Source organism: Ictidomys tridecemlineatus, chromosome X (assembly GCF_052094955.1).
Source record: "Ictidomys tridecemlineatus isolate mIctTri1 chromosome X, mIctTri1.hap1, whole genome shotgun sequence".
In the NCBI taxonomy this organism is placed as follows: domain Eukaryota; kingdom Metazoa; phylum Chordata; class Mammalia; order Rodentia; family Sciuridae; genus Ictidomys; species Ictidomys tridecemlineatus.
The window spans coordinates 62,866,559-62,891,361 of record NC_135493.1 but is presented as its reverse complement, the minus strand read 5'-3'; the positions used below and the strand labels follow the sequence as shown (position 1 = coordinate 62,891,361).

General features: G+C 36.2%; 1 protein-coding gene across 1 annotated transcript; it reads left to right on the top strand.

The window, feature by feature from the left end:
• Window positions 1–22,402: 22,402 nt before the first annotated feature.
• Pou3f4 (POU class 3 homeobox 4) lies at window positions 22,403–23,922 on the top strand. Its single transcript, XM_005328832.4, has one exon. It carries the CDS (start codon window positions 22,465–22,467, stop codon window positions 23,548–23,550), a length of 1,086 nt encoding a protein of 361 aa, XP_005328889.2. The 5' UTR covers window positions 22,403–22,464; the 3' UTR covers window positions 23,551–23,922.
• Window positions 23,923–24,803: the final 881 nt, after the last annotated feature.

Sequence of the window (24,803 nt, the reverse complement as noted above, 5' to 3'; positions counted from 1 at the left end):
AAGGCAAAAGAGCAAGGGGTTTGAGGGAGAAAAAGAAAAAAAGGGAACCAACTACATGCATATATGTTTATGTGATCATTGTAATTCTATATCATGTACAACCAGAAGAACAAGAAGTTATTCTCCATGTATGTATAATATGTCAAATACATCCTACTATCATGTATAACTAATAACAAATAAAAATAAATAATAAAATGAGAACCAAACCTACTCTCTCTCTCTCTCTCTCTCTCTCTCTCTCTCTCTCTCTCTCTCTCTCTCTCTTTCTTTCTTTCTTCTTTTTTTTTTTTTTGGTAACAGAGATTGAACTCAGGGGTACTCTCCCCAATGAACCACATCCCCAGCCCTATTTTGTATTTTATTTAGAGACAGGGTCTCACTAAGTTGCTTAGCACCTCACTTTTGCTGAGGCTGGCTTTGAACTCATGATCCTCCTGTCTCAGCCTCCTGAGCCACTGGGATTATAGGCATACATCACAGTGCCTGGCTCCAAACTCACTTTTACCAAAAACTCACTCTCATGATAACTAAAAACTCCCAAGAGAAGGCAGAGTCCTAGCGACCTAATTATTTCTTACTATACCCCCAACTCCCAACGCTGTTGCATTGGAGGTTACATTTCCAACACATGAAATTCAGGGGAAAATATATATCCAGGCACAGAATAAAATTACTCCACATAATAAAGGCCATATATGAAAAGCCAACAGCTAACTTTATACACAATGATTAAGAGTTAAAAAAATACTCTAAGATCTGGAACAAAACCAAGATTGCCCAGTCTTACCATTTCTGTTCAAGAATGCTGTATATATTAATCTGAGCAAATAGGCAAGAAAAGGAAAAAAAAGAAATACATCCACTTATACATGGGCAAATTATCTTCAACAAGACTACACAATGGGAAAAGAATATTCTCTCCAACAAATGGTTCTTGGAATACTGGACATCAAAATGTAGAAAAATGACATTGACACTGTATGTTAAACTCAACTCAAAAGTGATTAAAAACTTAAAACCTAAGATTGAAACTGAAAAAAAATGGGAAAATTTTAGTACAATAATCTTGGCAATGGTTTCTTGGATATGATCCAAAAATAATAAAAGTAAAATAGGCAAGTATAGCTACATAAAAAAAGAAAATGTCCTGCATGATATAGGAATAAATAATTACAGTGAAAAAAGAAGTCTTTTGGAATTGGAGAAAATATTTGAAAATGGGCAAAAGAGTTGAATAGACATTTCTTATCTCAAAAAAATAAGGCATACAAAGACCAACAGGTGTATGAAAAGACATTTAAAACAATAATCATCACAAAATCTCAAACAAAACCATAGTGAGATACCACCACATACCTGGTTAGGTTGATAATTATAAAAACAAACAATAAAACCCCCAAAATAGCAAGTGTTGTTGAGGATTTTGAGATAGAGGGACCAATTTTTACCATTGCTAGGAATGCAAAATAGTGCAATCACTATGTAAAATGGTATTAAAAAATAGAACTACCATATTAACCAGCAATCCTACTATTAGATGTTTAGCCAATATAATGGAAATTAGAATTGAAGAAACACTTATAGCCCCATATTCATTGAAACAGTATTCACAACAACCAAGAGGTTGAAATTACTTCTATGTCCATACATACCATGTAATATTATATAGCCTTGAGAAAAAATGATGTTATGTAAGACAATATGGATGAAACTTGAGAACATTATACAATGAGATATAAGCCATTAACAGAAAGACAAATATTATATGTTTCTACTTATATGAGGTACCTGAAGAAATCAAGATCATTAAGATAATGGTGGTTTGCCAGAGGTTGGGGCAACTGATGAGTTGTTGTTCCATGTGTAAAGATTTTTAGTGAAGCAAGACAAAAATGTACTAGAGATCTGCTGTACAACCTTGGAATAATAATTCACAAAGTTTAAGATCCCATGTTTTTTTTTTTACTTCAAAGAAGCAAACATAAAGACAAAAAGCAAAATTACCAACCAATCTCACCGGCAAAAATATGTGCAAATATCTTAACGAAATATTTGCAAACTGATTTCCACAGTGTGTCAGTATGTGTGTGTGTTCTACAGTGTGAATATATATATATATATATATATATATATATATACATTTTCATACTGTGGAAATATGGTCAGGTTTATTTCATCCAAGAAATGCAATTTGGGTTTAATAAACAGAAATCCACCATATCAAACTAAAAAAAAATATTATATGTTTATAAAAGAGGAAAAAAGATAGGTATTGGTTTTCCTTCATAATAAAGTCTTTTAGGAAAGCAGGAATAAAAGGAACCTCATAAATATTATTTAAAAAGAAAGTACTAGGTACCAGATTTGGAGATATAGTTCAGTGATAGAGTGTTTGCCTAGCATGTGTAACATTGGGTTTGACTTTCGGTAGTGCAATAATCAGTGTCAAAATCAGCTGTAAACTCATACTTAATGATGACACCTTAGACTTTTTCAATTAAAAATAAAGGACAAGACCAAGAAGCATTATAATAGAGGTTATAGCCAGTGCAAATTGTCAATAAAAATGCTTAATTTAGCATAGGAAATTTAATGGGAATTAGATAAAAAGATATATTAGAAGACTGAAAAGGCAAATTTTGAACACTGAAGTAATAGAAGAGTATCTGCAGGCACAAATGACTTCCCTAGAGTTGGAGCCAGGCAAAGAGAAGAGGTTATGTTTATCAGAATCTAGAAAGCTGGGAAAAAAGCATTCAAAAGCAAGAATTAAACCCTCTATGTTGGGGTGCTGCCTGGTAACTGATGGTACTCAGGAGCTTGAAGAGGGACTTCATGTAGCTGGAACTCAGACCACTGAGAGTTAGCTGCCACTAATTCAGTGTTGTGCAATAACTTCCAAGGAAGCACAGTGAGGCTTCTTCTGGGAGTCTGGAGAAATGCTGGGCACTGACACCAACTGCTACTGAAATCAAATACCACTGCTGAAATGAAAAGACTTTGCTAGAAAGATACTAATATGAACAGGATGAAATGAAAGGAACACAAACTCCTTTTCTCCTTCTCCATACTTAAAACTCCCTCCAGAGCTCACGATTGGTGAAATCTAATGCAGAACTAGCTTGAAAAGGAGAAATGTACTATGCAGAAGTTCAGCCCCAGACCACGAGTGTAGAAGGATAAAATTGAAGCAGAGACTATAGCTTAATAACTGGCACAAAAGTAAGAGGTAGAAAGATTATTCTTTATTTCAAATTTTATTATGACAACAATTCCAATATTCCAAAACCATTTATTTATTTCTCATATTATATAAGGGTTGTAGATTGGTTGCAGTTCTGCTCAGATTTGCCTGGCTTCACAGTCTTCTTAATTCTTAGTCGAGGATTAAACCCCAGTCCCAGTTTGGGTATACTCTTTCTCAGTCAGAAGACACATGAGTTTAGAAAGCTTTAAAAATTGACAAAGTTTCTGTTCAGAAGATGCATTATAGTAATTCTTATGCTATTAGCCAAAGAATATCCCACATTCAATTCCCAAGTCATTGATATAAGAGATACAGATCACACACAGGTATTAATAAATGGAAAGACCACTGTAACAAATGAGTCAAAAGACAATGGTCTGGGTCGTATAATGATATTGCACAATAGTGAACATTTGGAAAAATAATCCAGTTTTACACAAATTTGAAGGAAATAAATAAAATTGTTACTACATCTACTTTGCATAATTGTGTAATTAGAAAATTCAACTAAATCTTCATATAGAATATTATGGAGAAGGAATGGGGGTGGGAATAAGAAAGACAGTAGAATGAATGGGACATAACTTTCCAATATTCATATGTGAATACAGCACCAGTGAACATGTAAAACATGTATAACCACAAGAATGGGATCCTACTTAGAATAAATTATACTGTATGTATAGAATGTCATAATACTCTCTAAAATGAACATATAAATATAAAAAAAGCAATGTTGATGAATATAAAACACAACATGTTGCAAAAGTTAACTGGATTTCTGTACAACACCAACAATGTTTTTAAAATGGTATTTTTAAAACATTACCTACATACACAATAAGTTCACAAATAATGAGCAAGACTTGTATGGAAAAACATAACATTTTAGTAACAGAAAATTTAAAGACCTAAATATAAAGATGCTATTTTTATGGATTGGGACACCATGAATAGCCAAAACATGTAAAAACTCAATGAAACCCCAATCAAAATTTAAATTGGATTTTTTTTCAAAAATTAACCAGATTATTCTAAAATTACATGCAAAACCAAACAATTATTAATAGTCAAGATATCTTTGGGGAAATAGAAGATCAAATTGGGACAAGTTTGTTTATAAGGTTTATAAAAATATAGAAATAAAAACTATATTGGTACAAGTATATAAATATACCAGTTAGATTTTAGACCATTGAAATGGATAAATGCATATAGGATCTTTTTATTTAACAATGTGAAACAATGTTTTCAATATGTAATAATGATAAAAACAGGTCTCCACATATCTTATCTTACATGGCCTTTAAAAATTTACCCCATGGAGATTACAATCCTATGTAAGAAACAAAGCAATAAAGCTTTCAGATGACAAGAGAATATCTATGTGTTCTTTTTTTTTTTTGAGAGAGAGAGAGAGAGAGAGAATTTTTTAATATTTATTTTTTAGTTTTTGGTGGACACAACATCTTTATTTTATTTTTATGTGGTGCTGAGGATAGAACCCGGCGCCTCACACATGCCAGGCGAGCGCGCTACAGCTTGAGCCACATCCGAAGCCCATCTTTGTATTCTTAAGGGAAGAAAATATTTCCTAATCCATAAGAAGCATTAACCAGGGGCTGGGGATGTGGCTCAAGCGGTAGCGCGCTCACCTGGCATGCGTGCGGCCCGGGTTCGATCCTCAGCACCACATACCAACAAAGATGTTGTGTCCACCGAGAACTAAAAAATAAATATTAAAAATTCTCTCTCTCTCTCTCTCTCTCTCTCCCCTCTCTCACTCTCTCTTAAAAAAAAAAGCATTAACCATAAGGGAAAAGATGAATTAAGAATTTATATTCATTGAAAGACATATTAAGTGATTAAAAATGTAAGGCACAGAAAAGAAGAAAATAGTTGAAAAACTATAACCAACAATTGAATCCTTTTCAAGACAAAAAATACTACAAAATCTATGTAAAATAGCATAACTTAATAAATATATGAAAAATAATTTGACAAGAACATCAAAAGAGAAAAACTAAACCACTTAATCAACAAGTATACTAAATGTGCCTTATTTAATTAGCAATTATGTAACTGCAAATTAAAACACACACCAATACACATCTACCTGATTGGCTAAAATTTAAATATCTAAAAATTCCCTTAAATGTTGTCAGTAATATGGAGCAATGAGAAATCTCACACCCTTTAATGAGTATTGGAGTGAAGGGGTCATTAATTAGCACAACACTTTGGAAAATAATTTAGAGTAATCTAGTAAAATGAGAGATATCCTACAACTCAACACTTTCAATCCTACATAGATAAGCCTAACAAATATACGAGTTTATGAACATAAGAATCCATACAGAAGAATACTCATATGATAATTTGATAAATGTGCAAATTGTGTATTGTTCAAATCAGAGAAATAATATATATTTCCTAAAACATTTATGATTTCTTTGTGGAGAAAACATTCAAATTCCTGTCTCTTAGCGTTAAAGCAATATGTTTAGAATACATTATCCTAATAATCACCCTGCTGTGCAATAGAACACCAGAACTTGTTCTTCTTATTGAACTGTAACTTAGTACCCACTGACCCATCTTTCCTCACCCTTCCCTTCCCTGTACCCTCCCTAGCCTCCCATAACCACTATTCTATTTTCAACTTCTATGAAACCAAGATTTTAGATACCACAATTGAGATCATATGATATTTACCTTTCGGTGGTGCCTGGTTTATTGAACTTGGCATAATTTTCTTCAATTTCATATGTGTTGTTTCTAGTGGAAGAATTTCATCCTTTAAGTGGCTGAATAATATTCCATTGTGAGTGTATGCCAAATTTTATTCATCCATTTATTCATCGATGAACTTTTCAGCTGATTCCATTTTTTTTCCTGTTGTGAATGATGTTGTAATAAACACTGGAGTCCAGATGCCCCTTTAACATACTGATTTTATTTTCACTGGACATCCCAGGAAGTGGAATTGCTGGATCATATTATAGTTCTAGATTTTTTTGAAGCCTTCTTACTCTTTTATACTGTTTTCTACAATGATTGTAAGAATTTACATTCTCACCAACAGCGCATAATTGTTTTTCCTTTGTCCACGCCCCCTTATCAGCATTTTAAAATATTTTCTTATTATAGCTATCCTAAGTGGATTGTGTTGATATCTCATTGTGGCTTTGCTTTATATTTCCCTGATTATTGATGATGTTGAACATATTTCATATACCTGTTGGCCATTTGTATATCTTCTTTCAACAATGATTCATTTCTCAACCTGGGGAATCACATGGGGGTTTAAGTTATACATTTATATTTTATTGATGGCATGTGAGCTACAATTATAACAAATGTAAAGATAAGTTAATTAGTGAAAATGTATTTTGAATATTAGGCTTGAATCTGGGCTGTTAAACTTTGGGCACATTTCTTAACTTTTTTTTTCATTGTTCTTATTTGTTCTTTTCAGTTATACATGACAGTAGAATATATTATGGCATATCATATGTACATAGTATATAAAATCCCATTTTTGTGATTGTTTATGATGTAGAATTACACTGGTTGTATATTCACATATGAACTTAGGGTGGATCTCTTAACTTTCATAGCCTTCACATTCCCATGTGTAAAGTGAGGCTAATTATATCTATTCTTTACAAAATATAAAATGAGTTCTTAGATGTAATTGTACATTTATAGAATGTAAAGCACAATGCATATTGGCTGCCATTATTCTGTTTTGAAGAGGCTATAGCTGATTAAAGAAAAGGGGAAGAATGAGTTTGAGGCTACCACAGGCAGCTATATTTAACCACGAAAATTCAAAAAATAAAACAAGAAAAGTCAGATAAAAGTCTGGAAAAGTGCAGCTTGAAATAATTTAGGGGATAGGAAAAGCATGGTTTTTAATACATCAGTAGCCCAAGGATATTACCACATGAGAGTAGAGCCCAGAGATGAGAATTCCTGGTGATTACCAAAAATATTAAGAAACATATCAGTTATATTCAATATAATTTACTGAAATAATCATAAAATGTAATATACATACTTCCCTGAAAATGGATAATTTTTTTTTCCATTTTTGTATAGGTAAAACTGTTAATTGTGAAATATACATTTATATGAAAAAAATGATAACTACCTTTCACTGAATGCTCTGTTGTGTAGTAGAAATAAATCTAGTCACTATCCAGACACTATCTTTTTAATTTTGAGATAACCCAGTAAACTATGTCCTTTTATCTACATTTTCTAGGGCAGAAACTGAGGTATAGAGAGTTTCAATTTTTTCCCTTAGATCTAGGGAGAGATAGAGATGAAATTTGAATCCAAAATATGAATTATTCAAATTCCTGGACTCTGATTATCATAAAAGCTAAATTTCATTTCTTAAATACATTAGGTAACATAGTGAAGCAGATATTTATTTGGGCAATCACGGAGCCAAATCTGGGTTGGTTTCATTAAAAAATAAATTATTTTCCATATTCATTACTTGAAAAACAGCAGTATTTAGGATAGAAAAACCAAAATTGTGAGAGTTGTAATTTTCAAAGTTTTTCAAAACTATTTTGAAAACAGTTTAGAACTTTATCCCAATATAATTTCAAATTATGTTATCCAAATCCGAAACTATGAACAAGATACACACACACACACACACACACACACACACACACACACACACACATATAGGCTGGTTGACATGACTATAGAGATGATGAACTACGATTCTATAATTTCCCAGAGAAAGTACCTGGTGTAGCTCACTGGAAATATTATCTGTATTAATTCATTTTACTCTATACAAAAATATGATCACACATACTTTTTATTAACAATTTCAATGTCTTTAGTTCTTAAACCATTGATTGTTACTCATAGATATGCCATTATTATTATTATTTAATTTTTTTAGATATTGAGGGGCCTTTATTTTGTTCATTTATTTATATGCAGTGCTGAGAATCAAACTCAGTGCCTCACACATGCTAGGCAAGTGCTCTACCACTGAGCCAAAACCCCACCTCCTGTCATTATTATTTTTTAAAAAATTGTAAGAACTTAAATAAATCCTAGGGCATTCTTTAGGAGCCAAAAAATCAACATGTTAAACTAACTCTCTTTTTCTGAACTTACTAGGCAGGACTGCTATAGATGTGGTGCTTTTTAACAGATGACATAAAACTTAATATGAGGGGCCTGAATTATATAATCATATGAAGTCTCTTTTGTCTTTGAAATCTCATGTATTTCACTTGGTAGACATGAAAATAAATTTTTACTGGATGATAAGAAATTCATAATTTGAAATAAAATTTTTCATAGAATGTTGACTAATGGATCTTTGTAAAGCTTAACAGATATTTCAAGAGATAAAACTTTAAATCAGTACTTAAATCTTATTATATGAATATGAAATATCATCTTGTACAATTAATTATAAAATATTAACTTGATTTATATTTGATACTTGAAAGCAAAGACAAAGGTAAGGAGAGTCACCAAAAAGTTCAATGTGAGTGATGCGACAGTTATTTTCAATTTTTGGAGAGACAGACTCCCAGTCTGTGCCCCAATCTCACTCTTGTCACATTTATTCTGGAAATGGTTCCTGGATGAATTACAGGAAAAGAGGATAACTTAAAAGCATGTGGGTCCAAAAGAGACTACACAGGTCCAAGATAAAGGTAGAAATATTTGGGAAAGCCGTACAATGTGTCTTGCATTAAAGGGAGAGATTTTCAACAGTAATTAGTAGATACCAAAAGAACTGCCATAAAAAAATAAGGAAACATGATTTAGATTTGAAGAAGTACATGGTTCTAACAGCAAATGAGTGTTGGTAAGGGCACTGTTGATTGTATTTTAGGAGTATAACACCGGAGGATGTACTCATATATGGTTGTTCAAAAGGATTATACTGGGAAGGAAATGCATTGAAATTTAAATAAAATGAAATTAACACAAACTATAGAAAATTCACAATAAAATAATGGAACAATATTTGTAATAATAACTAACAATTATTGACTATTACTATATATCAGTAATGATGATGAATTTTTTTATGCATTATGTCATTTAATTCTAATATCAGTCCCAAAATGCTACCCTCATTTTCCTAAAGGGAAGTCAAGTCTCAGAAATGATATAGGATATAAGGTCAGATAGTAAGTGGTAGGGATGAGGCATAAACCCAGCTCTGCTTAACTTTTAGCTAACTCAATTAACTTCTGTGCTGGTCTATAAAGGCTTCCACACATAAGTCTAAAGGTGTGCTACAAATGACATAATAATTTAATATATACATGAAAATATTTACTGATAATAAGGAGCTCCTTTCATTTATTTTTAAATAAACCAAAGATGAGAAGATCTATCTTTTTAAAAAATCATTTATGTGTTTAATATTGTTGGACATTCCTGCTTTCAGCTTTACCTACAACTAATTTTCATTGATCATACACATATTTTACTCCAGGATAAAATTTTAGTGAACATCACAAGCTCTGCAGTTGTGTTGAGAACTAAAGAATATTTGGCTTTGTCTCATGACTTTATCCCTCAATTTAAGAAAATTATAGCCAATCAATTTGTTGAATATTAAAAATTACCTTTCAACATTTAATACTGTCTATAGTCATTTCACTCCTTCTATATGTACCCAACTTTTGACAGAAGATTTTACTGTAAACAAATTTGGGGGTTACTCCATGATTATTCCCACTTGGAAAATATGCTGTTTCCCTTCCATGAAACTAGAACAGAAGGTCTAGGAGAAAGGAAATTATTAAGCATTCTACTGAGTTTTTTCCCCCAACAAAAACTAAGATAGAGGTCAATGAATAAGTATGTGCAGACTGGAACTTGAATCCTCTAGGGTGACTGTAGGCTAATTAATAATTAATGCCAGAGCCATGGTGTTTGAAATGCAGATGTGATAACTGGAGGCCTGGCAGAGCTGTTCAGAGGAAGCAGATTTAGATGCTATAGGGAATAGTCACTCCCTTGCCGGCTGGCTCAGAGAGCCAGCCTGGGTGCAAAGCAGGGCCTATGGTTTAGATTATATTCCCCTCAGCTGTTAATTACCTGAACCTACTTTGAAGTTCTTCTCTTTTTATCCTCTGCATGAAAAGAGATTGGTTCAGCCAAGGGACTTGGAGAAATGATCAAATACATGGGGCGGAGGGAAGGGGGGTGGGAATAGAACTTCAGATATAAGAAGATAACGAAGAAAAACACATAGTAGAACATACAAGAACATACATTATTAGGAAATGTTGAATTGTGATTCATTGTTTCAAGCACATTGTTTCTCAGTTATTCTAGTGAAGTTGATTTTAAGTAAATGTGTGAAGTTTCACTGAATACACATAACGAAGATTTTCCATTTATATGACTATTTAGAGATTTGACAAGAAACTACCAAAGATGCTGTAAAATGCCATTTTAAATGTAATAGTTATTTAAACCTCTTTATTTTTAATCCAAGTTAGTAAGCATAAAATTAATAGAATCAGCCACAAAGTGCTTCCATATAACTTGTTTGTGTTCAAATGATTCATTCTCAGAACACACATAGAAAGTACCATTGCTCAATAGGGAAAGTTACAGGACATTAGAACAGTGTATGAATCACAGTTGAAAGAAAGCAGAAAATAATTGAAAATCGGTTTAACTGAATTAAAAAGCACCCTGATTTGTTTTCAGGATATTTGTGTGTGTGCATGAAATATAAGGAAGCATAACCATTAGCAGTTTTGCAAGTAGTCTACAGCATGCCTGGGTTGAATAAAAATGCCATGAGTTTTTTTGTTGCCAGGGAAGGGGTAGAGTTTGCTGTTAATTTTTTAAAATATTTTCCTCAGTGTAGCTACTCCAGGAAAAGCTTTAACCTAAGACAAATGATATTCACATATGCAGTATTCTCCCATTTGGTACAAGAGCATGCAGTTAACTTTCAAGTATATTTTTGTATCAATTTCCAGAATAATGATGCTGGTATCACTATCAAATAAAAATATGTACCTAGTTTGAAACTGACACCTGTGGAAGCAGTATGATCTGGCTAATGTGATATTAAATGTCCATAAGAAAATGAGTGAGTGATGCTCATTCAGCTCAAATACAGCATATAAATCTCCATGCAGTGATCTAGTTTGGGAATTTTATTTTATTTACTATCCAAGTCTATTTTAAAAGACAAAAGGACACTTGTGAGCAGACTACTTAAAATTTTAAATCAGGATGATAATTATAAATCTGCTCATTTGAATCTATTGTTCAAAATGTCAAATTCTCTTAAAGAAAATATGTAGGACTTCATAACTGCAGAATTTAAATTTTCTTAAGCAAAATAATCATAGCTAAATTTTTCTACCAAAGGCAAAACATAATGGGGATTTTTACAATTTATATATAATATAGCTTTCCTAGTTATGGCTTTCATTCTAAAACCAAAACTATGCAAAAACAAAAACAAAATCAAAACAACCCCATCTTCAACACTTTCAATTCTAACTTTCTAACTTACATTAATATAAAGCAAGTGGGACAAATCACAGACAATGGAGTTTATTTTCTGCCGATTCTGTCATCAATCGGCTATCTCGGCAGTGTTATACTGCTAGAGTCCAGAGTGTTAATGAAAAGCAACATTTTCTCCAGGCTTCAACTGTAAACTTTGATTGTTCAATTCCCTCCTATTAAGAAGAGGGGAAAAGGAGTAGTGCTTCAAAAGTGCAAACAACACCCCAGCTGCAAAATTTGAAAAAAAAAATTAAACATTTAGAACACCACCTAAGATGTTCATGATCACAGACCTTTCTTCTGGCATTCATGATTATTCACATATTGTGTCTCATCAATTGTAAACACCATCACAAAAGAAAACACGTTTCTTACAATAGGAAATGTGTTTCAATGTTGAAGCTCAAACTTTTGAATTACTGTTCCTTATCACTAAACAAAACTACATTTGAGACTGATCACATTCAGGCTTCATTTATATGTGATTTTATTTATTTTTGTTATAACACCAAACTGATAGCAAATAAATTTATGTGTGCATAGATGGATTGATTGATAGTAGATACAGACATAGATTTTAACACTCCCATCATTTGGCTAATCCAACCCAAGAGGGGAGATATCTGAAAACATGATCTCCAGCTGAATTGCAGTACAAAAAAATATTTCACTTACAGAAATATGATGAACAGAGGTATAAATTATAAAATAGCACAATGTTTTAGCCATAAGCATTAGGTTAAACTTTCTACTTTATTTCAACTGGTATGTTTTACATATTCACTTTCCTCATTCCCAAATGACTTTCTCTTCTACTAACAACTGCATATTTTTAAAAGACTTCTTCAATTTTTAAAGAACATTTCTAAAAATTTGAATATGATTTAATGGAACAATCTTGTTCTCAAGGGATTCATATATTTTAAAAAGTAATGTAAAATAAACTGTCTGCATAGCAACCAATATTTAAGGCATGGAAACTTGAGGCCATAATTTACATGCTTTACATATTAATTTAAAACAACTAAAGCTTTCTGCTCTGTTTCAGCTCTGTGTCAAATGTTTTTTTTTTCCTCTCAATATTTGTTTTCCATTGCCCATTGTTCATTTTGTGTTCATTTTGTAAAAATATTTGGAACTAGAAAATTCTACATTCTTGCAGTCTAAAATTTGGTGAGATTATCTAGTTTGTTTTGTGTCCTTTCTACCTTCAGCTACAAGGAGACTGAAATGAAGTCCTCAGCTCTTTATTAGTAAAAGCATCAGAAAAGTAAATAGATCTTAACGGAAATGTTTTTCTGCCTCCAATATGAGTGATGTATGTTGCATGAGCTATACACTGCAAAGCGGAGGTAGACTTCTTTACCCTGCAAAAGGAAAAGTAAAGCATTGAAAAAGGATTTTAATGAAATCATAGCATTAAAATAGTTTTATATTAAATCCTGCTAATTTTCTAGGTGAAGACTCTGAAGTGAATGTGAGGAAACATTAAAAGGGAATTGAATTTGCATTCCTTATGCTACAGGCACATGTTTACATGACCTTTAAAACAGAATTAAAGCTGTATCATCAGCAGCTGTAGGCAATTCGCATTACTAAGGCAATCAAATCAGAATGCTAAACTAACTATAAAACATAAATTAAACTGATAGAGAATCATCTTAATTCACTAGGTTTACTTGCAATCTACTTATACACTACTAGTCATTTCAAAGCAGTTAGCAAATCCACCAAATGAGAAAAAAGTCCAACACACCAGAAATCAGTGTCCAACTATAAGAATGTAAGCTAGAAAACCTTCATATTCAAGTTATCTTTCTCAACAATCCTCCATTATTTATCAGAGATAGTTTATTTCATGAATAATATTTACTTTTAAAAAATCACCTCCAAATGTAGGTATCTTCCCCTAAAGATGTAATGCTCACTGAGATAAATTTTATTTCCAAACAAATATTTTAAAGAATTTAAAATTAATATTTAAAGGCTAGTTATAGGTAAATAAACTATTTTTAATTTTTATTTTTTTTACCAAAAACGTCACTGATTCATTCCCCAACATTCTACACATACTTCAGCAACTACATTTGTTTTTCTTTCATAGCATATAAAGATATACGTCCTTCAAAAATATGATAAGATAGATTTTTAGAGTTTTGTATTTTATTGTCTGTGATAAGACTTGCTATATGCACATGAAAAGAGTAGATATATATATATATATATATATATATATATATATATATATATATATATAACACATGCCACTAAAAGTATTTCTGTAAAGCTTAATTTCTTTCCATTTGTAGTCTTTTACCAAAGTGTTTCTATTTGTGTGTTTTGACTTATTTTCATCCTATTTAGAGAATTTTGCAGAATTTCAGGAACAAATGCTAAACTAACTATAAAACATAAATTAATTATGTTTTATAGTTAGTTTAGCATATATATATATATGCTAAACTAACTAAGTAACTAACTAACTATACATATATATATATTTGAAAATGCATTTCCTCTCTTCTGAGGGGTATAAAGAGGGAGGAACTTAAATACTCTCCATCACAATGTGTTTGTATAAGACAGATCTCAGTTTTTTTTACAAAGCTGTCAACTAGCTTTTAAAAGAAGACTCAGCTTGTAGAGCTGGGATCCATACTCTGAGCTGAGATCATTAATGAAGGCAATTTACAATCAAATAGGTTTGTTTTTCAATGCAAAGGTTCAACCCTCAAATTCTCTAGCTAGTATTCAGGCTTTCTCTCTCTCTCTCTCTCTCTCTCTCTCTCTCTCTCTCTCTCTCTCTCTCTCTCTCTCTCTCTCATACACACACACACACACACATGCACGAGCACACGCGCGCACACACACACACACACACTCAAAAGCATGAGTGAAACATTTGTTTATGAAGAAATGAATATAGATAGTTACATGCTTACATCAAGTATCAGGAGAAATATTATATTTAAAGGTGAATGTGAATATGTGAATGCAGATATGATTGAACTGTAGTTTGATTTGTAAATGTGAAAACACATCATTTTCCAAAAGTAGTATTATGAAGAGGATATGTGAGGAAAGAAAAATCCTCCTTCTCACTATTGTTTGAGTAAGATAAAATGATTATTTAGGATGTACAAGAGAAATTTGAGTCTTTATGTTTAGATTGTCCTATTTTTTTTCCCCCTAGAAGTCTAGGTTGTTGTTGCTGTTTTCCTGTCCCTGATGTTTCGTAAAAACAGGAGATTTTTTCTTTTTAAGGAGGTTTAGAGATTCAAATCCTCCTTCTCTCAAAGTGATCTGAATTAACATCCTAGTGGCTGGACAAAATAATTTAGGGTGACTATCACTCCAATACAAAGGAAGAATCATGAGGATGCTGCCTTCCAGAGTACACACCCAGTGGGGGATAGGGTCACTGAGGTAGAGCTGTGATGACACAAAGCATCTGTCAGTGAGGGGCAAGCCCTTTCCTCCTGAGAAAGCAGTACCTTGAGCACCATAATTTGATGCAGGACTAAGGAGGGAGACATTGGTTTTAAGCATGTTCAAGTGTCAAAAATTGTCTTGGACCTTGGAGGGGCTGCCCAAGCAAGAGGCCAAGGCTGTACGAGGATTCTCAGCCAGACTAAAAAAGCCCAAGCTTGTTCCAAAAGAACAAGCTGCTGACCACTGTGAAAAAGCCCAGTAAAGTCCCTTAGCTAACACTGCTGCTTTGGTGCCCCACTCCTAGAGCCCTGCTTCCTCCATCTCCAACAGTGAGAATTCTGCCTTGTTTCCACCTTTCAGATCCCTTCCCAAATAGAAGACAAGAGGCAGCCAAAGTGAGGGGGCTGTGGGGTCCATAGTCTCCTGACTATCAAAACAATGTCCTTTTGTCAGCTGCCTTGTTATCACAATAGAAATCACTTGGCCAAAAGAAATGCCAATCCACTGAGTTATCTTAAGATATAATTTCTCTGTGGAACACTCCAACTAAACCCCTCCTTATGATTCTGACCAAACTACCTGTATTCAGCCTCTCCACCCCAAAACCGCTGCTGCCTCCAGAAGCCAGGATCAGTTCATAGTGCTCCAACTCATCCTGGTATCTTAGCCAAGTTCCCCAGGGGATGAGGGGCCCTGCTACTGCCCAGATTGCACCCCTTCCTCCCACTGCCTTGTGTGGCACTTTGAGGCAGCTCCTTCATTATCTTTGGCTATAGTTCTTGTTAGATTGGAACAAACTTGAGTTCCCAGAAACACCAAAATAAGGATCATGCTATTGCAAAATCACAGCCAGTGAAGCCAGCAGGGAGCAAACCCAGCAATGGCAAAGACCTGGTGAGTGGGTGATTCTTCTGAAAGAGACTCCAGAAGAGTACTTGGATATAAAATATACACAGAGACTAGCACACACAAACATGTACATGTGCTCACAAATGATGACCCTACTGATGTATCCACAAGAAACTAGAATGAAATTTTATAGGAGAGGGAAATTTTAAGGACATTCAGAAAGACAACATTCTTTCCCCAGAAGGAGTATAAAAACAACAATTAATAATAGATGAAGCATTGCTATTCTCATTTAAAATGGGTTTCCAAAATGTCAGTGCAAAGTGTACTTTACCCCAAACACACTCTCCATCTATACACATATATACATATATATGCATATATAGTATACATATATATACATATATATATACACATAAATAGTTTGTGTGTATAAATTTTTCTCACAAAACTCAGTTCCCAGCCCCTTCTTTACTTTTTCAATACCTGAGAAAAACAACAATAATCAACATTTCTGAATTATGACAGCAATTTAAATCTGATTAATTGCTCATTTTCTAAGAAGATAGACTTAGATTCTTGCCATTATGTGACTCAGAAATGGTGGTGTGAGTCCTGGACACTCAGCAAATTACTTACCAAAAACTTTTTTTAGAAGCAGCTTATATATCAAAACATAATCAAACTTGCTATAGCCCCATAACCACATGGATATTGGATTGCTCACCATTTCAGATAAATAATATTTACTGAAATAATAATTGGGCAGGGGCAAGGGTAGAAAAAAACACAATTATAAATGAAGCTGGAACATTCTTAGAATTTTTCACTTTAAAAACTTAAATCTGTCTATGAAGAAGGAAGTGAATTTCAATTTGGGGCAGCTCTATTAACTATTAAAATGACTTATAAAAAACATCTAATGTTCAACTACATGACTTATTAGTGCCTCAAATACCAATCTGTAGAGTTTAAAGTAATAGGTAATCTTGAAGAAGCACTGATTGATCATTCAGCTATAACTATTTTTCCTATTCTTTAAATACTGCTACCATTTCCTATTTTAAGAGACTAATCAAAACATTAAAACCACCACAGCAGTTTAAATATATAAACATTCTGGGACTTCATTTAAAAAATAAAGATAAAAGGATAATTCCACATGGGGTCTGAATTTTGCAAAATTGTCAATTGAATTCCAGAAAACAAGACTTTATCTTCAGGGCAAAACGAGTGACTGGTTAATGCCCACAATGATTCCTAGACACCCCAAATATTGATGCCTTGAAAATGATAGCCATGCTGATTAGTACACAATAGCTATCTCCTTAACAGATCTTTCCCTGGAACCCTCCATGAAAGATCAGGGTTCACACACTGACAAAAGGAGCAGCAAGGAAGAGGTGACACCAAAGAGAAACTCAGAGTGGATCAGCGCGACCTGGGCAACGCAGCTGTTCCAACATCATTTCCCTTAGTAATGAGGATCTCTAATGTTCCTGTCTGTCCCTAACTATCCTAAGAAGCATCCTTTCCTTCAGTACTGAGGGTCTCTATTGTCCCTGACTATCCTCTAACCATCCTACTGGCAGCCGCCCCAGCCACACAATGCCTCAGTGCTTCTCCATCGACATACAGTTTTGCTAAGTAACTAAAGTTCTGGCAGATTGAAGTATTTGTTATAAATGCTGCATGAGGAATATTCTATTTTTATGCTACCCCATTTCTGTTGCATCATTTGCTGTATGCTGTCACTCTCTCCCTTCTCCCTCTTTTTTTCCTTAAAGATCATTTTCCTCATGTAATTGTAAAGAAAACAGAGATTCTAAAAATGAACTAATTGAGCTTTAGTCAGCCTTGGCTAGTGTCTGCTCATGCTGTCTAAATTCATTTTTTTTAACATTCTTCCCAAGATATTTTAGTCTCTTACTTTCTGCCTATACAGATGAAAAAAAAAAAGAATGCAAGAAGAAAGAAAGAGTGAAAGGAAAAAAGAAAAGTAAAGAAAAGAAGTATAAGCAGAGCTGCAGTGGGCTTGTACACTGAATGGCAGTTGTGTCTCACAAGAACATTTCATGAGCTCAGTGTACAGAGACCAGGAAAAAGGCTTCTTTCTCTGCAGCTTTGAGACTGTTCAATTATTTTCCTTCCCTTATGAGCTCCTGGGTTTTAGAAAGAAAATGTGCACTTGTTCCTACCAAACCCAATCTAACTTGTCCTGTTTTCAAAGTGAACTTGTGTTGAAGGTGAAGTTTTCAATCTTGTAGCCATGCCTACATATAATGTCCTACTGTCTGGAGCTTCATGTGTATTACACAGTCAAATCTGGCCTTTTGGACTTCTTTCTGGACCCCCACCTCCATCCATTGCCAGCTCCAGCCCCAGACTTACTTCCTCCCTCCTCTTGCAATTTGTACGCATAATGAAAAGTCCTAATCCACACTCAAATATGAAATCTGCAAGAGTCATAATCCCCATGGCTGGGGCGTTGTTCCAAGAAGCCTGATGCAGGCTGCCCAGCTGCAGCCATGCTTGCATGCTTCCACAGGAGTGCGACCTGAACCACATTAATCTGCTTAATTTCTTTTGTGTGTCCTTCCTTGTGTGGAAAGAGAAGGGCCTGGGTTTCTGCAAAAACTCTCAGAAATCCTTATACCTAGTGAGGAAGGAAAGCAACTACTAACCTCCAAGTGACAAATAAAGCATATATAATATGTCAAGAAAACCTAACTTTCTTTTAGTAAAAAACTGAATTCTCCTGTTAAAAAACAAGCAAGGGAGATGTATAAAACCGGGTGGCACTTGGAGTGTGAAGGCAACTCAACCAGGAACTAAGATTGTGGCAAATGTTTGCCTAGCCTAGAAATTCGAACTTGTGCTGCCTTGCTGGAGGTAGGTGGTAGACTCTCTACAATTACAGTTGATCCACTTCAAAGCTGGGTTTCTCTCTAGGATGATTTTCAGAGGTCCCAGACCAGTAGGTTCCATTGCCATTGTGATATTATTCAAACCCTAGCTCCAGGGAGGGGGGTGGAAGAATCATATGTGAGGATCCTGAGTGGACTTCAGAATCTGGATGAGGAACATGGCTAGATGTGTATTTAGCGCAGCTGCTGAGGCGAGAGCAGGTTTGCCAATGGTAACTCGTTTTAAGGCAAAATGCAGTCTATGAAAAATAAGTTACCAGATCTTTGCAACAGTAGCTTCGCATGGACTTATTTTGCTCCCATGTCCAGACAGGGTCGTCTATTGAATGAGGCTCTTTTATTTTGCATGGGGCAGGGGATTTGTGACCATGGTCCCCCCTTTTATTCCTCTCTCTATGGAAACCCAGATCATGGGGAGAAATATGCGAGGCTGAATAAAGAGAAGCCGCAGAAAGGAGCGCTTGAGAGCGGCATCTGTTACACTTGGGAAGTTAGACTGACAGGAGAGGGCGAAGGAAACCTCTCCAGTAGATTAGTTAGAACAGCAAGAAGATTTGACTATATGCAGATATTTTAAAAAAGGATGCATGCAAGAGAAGATTCTATCACAGCTGCTATAGGATGTGACTACACCTGAATTCAATATGCAGCATCTGTATTCATGTGAACAATTTGTAAAAATGAGAGAGGCAGAGAAAGATGATGACAAAAATTTTTGCTCCTGATAGAAGTGATTCTTAAAGTCTGTAAAACAAGACTGTGAAAAACCTGTTTTTGTATGTTGATGCCCCTTCCTTGCTACTCTCCTCACCCCCAACTTTAGAGCAAATGGTCTGAACCACTTTTGCCCTGCTGTAAATCCCGGTATCCGGTATCAGAAGGAGAGGCCATGAGCAAGATGAAGGTTGATTTTAAGAACTCAAACAAATCAGAATTGGAAAAGAGTCCCTTCTTCATGTGAAAGCCTTGTCAGTTGAAAATATTCTTAACTCCTTGAATGACCAAACTAAGATTAGCTCTTTCACCCAAATGCAGCTGTGAGCTGGGGGTGGGGAACTTACCAACAACTAAACATGGCAATGATCCTGATAATTTTTTGCACAGTTTATTCAATTTATTTCCCTCTGAACTCCAAGCTGACCCAACACAGACTGCCAAATGGATCCTTGAACAGACATTCTAATGGAGCAACTAAAACTTTTATTTGTGTGATTTTAATACATTCTTATTGCCTTCCAGAAGCAGAAGTTCATGCACAAATGAGTTTGCGTTTTTGCAAAGGAAGATGCACACATTTGGCTGTTAGAAGAACTGACATTCCTTGGCAAAAAAAAGAGAAGAGATACATACAGACATAGAGAAAAAGATAGTGTGTACTTAAAAGAGGAGGGGAAGAAAGAGGGAGAGGGAGCGAAAACGCTAAAGAGCTGGAGAGCAGGAGCTAGGGACCAAGAGAGGGAGGGAGGGAGGGAGGGAGAGAGAGAGAGAAAGAGAGAGAGAAAATCAATTTCTAGGTTAAAATCAGATAAGCTCTTACAATAGGACATAAGCAAATGAAGCTACAATTTCAATGAGAAAAGGGGGAAGGGGGGAGATAGCAAATGATCCTCTCCACCAATAATTACTAAGTGTTTATCTTTTTTTAAGAGAAAAAAATAGAAAGAACTAGATCTCCACCAGATGCCAGGTTTTCCTCTCTAATGAACACATTTACATTTACCAATATTAGTTCCTATTGCTCTGTGCCCTTCTAAGAAATCACTAATTTCACAGGAAATACATGCTTTTTAGTATATAAAGAATGGCAGAATAAGCTCACCTTGTTTTTACTTTTCTCATTTTCTTCAGATCTGTCTTCTTAGAGAAACTAATGCCTTAATGACTTTCTGGTAGCTGCAAGCCTTCTTTTATTTCTGCTAAATATATGAAAATGTATGCAAATTTAAATCAAGCTTAACCTAGGAGCTCTTGCAATATATTTAATGGAATTTCAAACCAATAAGCGAACTCTGATGCCGTCTTCTGTAAGTGCAAATATAATTATGCAGCTAGGTTATCTCCAAAATTATGCTATGAACGGTCATTTTTAAACTTCAGATTTCGTCTTGGATATTGGGTGTTGCCTTTTCTCAAATAGAGTAAATCTAAAATCTTTGCATTTCTCTCCAACTCTGCTTCCAAGCAACGATTTTGTTCGGGGCTGTGGAGCACATAGACTTGTCCGTCACAAATTTATAAAAGCTTAAAAAGATAGGAGTCTTTCTTGTCTCTTTTTCTAATCAAAACGTAGAAAAAAAATAGTCCTGTTTTCCCAAGCTGAACGCAAATTTGAGCTGGATAGGAATTAGGCAGGAGGAGGTGAGCGTATTTGCTGCCAAATTGCCTCACTTTCACTGAATATCTTGGGCACTGTAAATGATACACATTTTCTTAAGTTTAGCAGGGGAGCGGTGGGTAAATGTTTTAAACAAAAATTTCAAGAAGACGGCAACGTGTGAAGAGTAGTGAATATTTTCCTGTTTATCTACTGGGAGGGGGTCCGCTGAGTGAGTGTGAATGAGGGCTGCCGGCTTCAGCAAGCAGTGCTTTTTATAGAAGTTGAGGGACTTCTGATAAGAACTGACATGGAGTAGTAATAAAGTTAGGCTTCCAAATGACCAACTGAATTGGGAAGCAAACTTCAAAATAACTAAATTTTGCCATAATCACATTAAATTTTACTTTCTTATAATATCTCAATTTTCGGAAGAAACTGGTCATCTCAGGTACTTTCAGTTCTTGTAGTCGTGTTTCTTATAAGTGATAACTGAGATAAATAAAGTAAACTGAAATATCTCTTAATGGATTCATGAATTCATTGATTTAGGCACCTATAGAAGTCGTTGCTTTCCTCAAAGTTTGTAGCGGCATTTCGTTTTGCAATCCCCGGTAAACACTAAATCAGAATGCTAAGTGAATCTGAAAAATCCTTATGTATTAAGATCAAAATGATATTTAAACTTGTTTACTTTTTTCTTTCTTTCTTTACGACAATCTAAATGAACTAAGTGGAGTTTTAAAAAATCCCAGTTTGCCGCCTCAACTCCCCATACCCTCACACAAATACTTCCTCCCCTTTCAAACCACAAACACTCGCTTAATCTGACGGGAGGGGGGAAAGGGTTAACCAAAAGAGACACAGTGTGCTAGGCAGCCAATGGAACCCAAAGATTGATTCACTTCCTGCTTGGGTCTCACTGAAACTCCAGAGCTTAGCCAGCCTAATTTGGAAAGCTAGATCGGCCTCCTGCGCCACCATTGGCTGTGTTCACGCCTGGCCAGGCCAAAACGCACTGCAATTGGCCATGGCCAGTGCCGGTAACCCGCCACTAGCGGCTCTGGCTCCCCCGCACCGTAGATGTCAAAGGCTGAAGCTGCTCCCTTTGCCACATTATAACTAGTAGGGGATCCTCACCGACCATGGCCACAGCTGCCTCGAATCCCTACAGCATTCTCAGTTCCAGCTCCCTAGTCCATGCGGACTCTGCGGGCATGCAGCAGGGGAGTCCTTTCCGCAACCCTCAAAAACTTCTCCAAAGTGAATACTTGCAGGGAGTTCCCAGCAATGGGCATCCCCTCGGGCATCACTGGGTGACCAGTCTGAGCGACGGGGGCCCTTGGTCCTCCACACTAGCCACCAGTCCCCTGGACCAGCAGGACGTGAAGCCCGGACGTGAAGACCTGCAATTGGGTGCGATCATCCATCACCGCTCGCCACACGTAGCCCACCACTCGCCGCACACTAACCACCCAAACGCCTGGGGGACGAGCCCAGCTCCAAACCCGTCCATCACATCAAGCGGCCAACCCCTTAACGTGTATTCACAGCCCGGCTTCACCGTGAGCGGCATGCTGGAGCACGGGGGACTCACCCCACCGCCGGCAGCCGCCTCCACACAGAACCTGCATCCTGTCCTCCGTGAGCCCCCAGACCATGGCGAACTTGGTTCACACCACTGCCAGGACCACTCAGACGAGGAGACGCCAACCTCAGATGAGTTGGAACAGTTCGCCAAACAATTCAAACAAAGAAGAATCAAGTTGGGTTTCACGCAGGCCGACGTAGGGCTAGCGCTGGGCACATTGTATGGCAACGTGTTCTCGCAGACCACTATCTGCAGGTTTGAGGCCTTGCAACTGAGCTTCAAGAACATGTGCAAGCTGAAGCCCTTGCTGAACAAGTGGCTGGAAGAGGCGGATTCATCCACAGGGAGCCCGACCAGCATTGACAAGATCGCCGCCCAGGGCCGCAAGCGCAAGAAGCGAACCTCCATCGAGGTGAGTGTCAAGGGCGTACTGGAGACGCATTTCCTCAAGTGTCCCAAGCCTGCCGCGCAGGAGATTTCCTCGCTGGCAGACAGCCTCCAGTTGGAGAAAGAAGTGGTGCGTGTCTGGTTCTGTAATCGAAGACAAAAAGAAAAAAGAATGACTCCGCCAGGGGATCAGCAGCCGCATGAGGTTTATTCTCACACCGTGAAAACAGACACATCGTGCCACGATCTCTGACTGGAGGAAGAGAGGAGGCCAGCCGCACTGGGAGCAGAGCGGATTTCTTTCTCTTTTACTCTCTTCATTTTAATATTCTATATTATTGCTATAACTCTATATTATTGCTATAATTCTTTCTTTCTTTCCTTTTTTTTTCTTTGAGGGGGTTCTAACTTATGCTAAGAAAACACACACACACACACACAAACACATATTCAGGCTTCTCAACTCTGATACACAGTTATATTAAGCAGTTCAGGTGGGGACCTCATGTTCCCTGCCACCCTGGCAATTTCCCTCCAAACCTTTTATGCTGATCAATACATATTGTTTACTCTGAGTAAGGTTTGTTTGATCACTCCACTCTAGGAAGAGCAAGGAGTTGGGGTAATGTGGGGGCGGGGTGGGGGTGGAAGGGGTGGGAAGACAGATGTGTGCCTCTGAATAACCTTTCAGCGCCTTGGTTATAGCAGCTGTATTTCAGGTGAAATCTGTTTTACAATAGACTAGTTTTGCATTTTTTAAAACTTCTATAGCATTTCTAAATGTCTGCGGTGTTTTACTACAAGCTGTACACAATATTTGTGAGATAATTTGTATCTAATCGACCACTCCACGTTATTATTGCTATTATTATTATTCTTTCATTGAGCTGATGGTTTTTTAATTGCTTAGAAAAGGGATGGAAGACTGGGAGGAGGAGGAGAGAGAAATGCCTACCCACCCATCACTACCCCCACCCCAAAACTGTATGGAGAGGAGATGATACAATGGAGAGAGTTGCTGATAATGATATTGGTTATATTTTCCCCCATGGGTGGATTGCCTAGGATGGGCAGAATGGGAAAGCCTAGTGGGTTTGCAAACTAGCGGTAAGTGGGAGAGGCGATTTTACAGCTTTCTGTCCTGCAACTATGGAGTCCCCGCAGACTTCCTCAGCATAGATCCCAGGAAAAGAGGTGGCCTGAAGTATGGGAAGGGTTCTACACCCACTGAGGTCCCGGTTGCTTGTGCATGGAGCTCCCCTCAGGCCCCTAGCGTAGCCGCGTTGATGGTCTGCATGACCCGACTGCGGTTAACCATCCTTAGACGAAAGACTTAGCCTTCCCAAGCAATTGCTTTCGCTGGAGACCCAGAATCTGAGAGGAAAGCGAATGACTGGGCCAGTGCCTCCCAGTTCAGTTTACCTCTAGTTCACCGCCGCTCTCCGTATGAGAAACGCGAGATGGGTCATGAGAGAGTGACGGGAGCGGAACACTCTGTTAGGTATT

Excerpts from the sequence above, each read along its gene's own strand:
- Pou3f4 (XM_005328832.4), top strand. The coding sequence starts at position 22,465 with ATGGCCACAGCTGCCTCGAATCCCTACAGCATTCTCAGTTCCAGCTCC.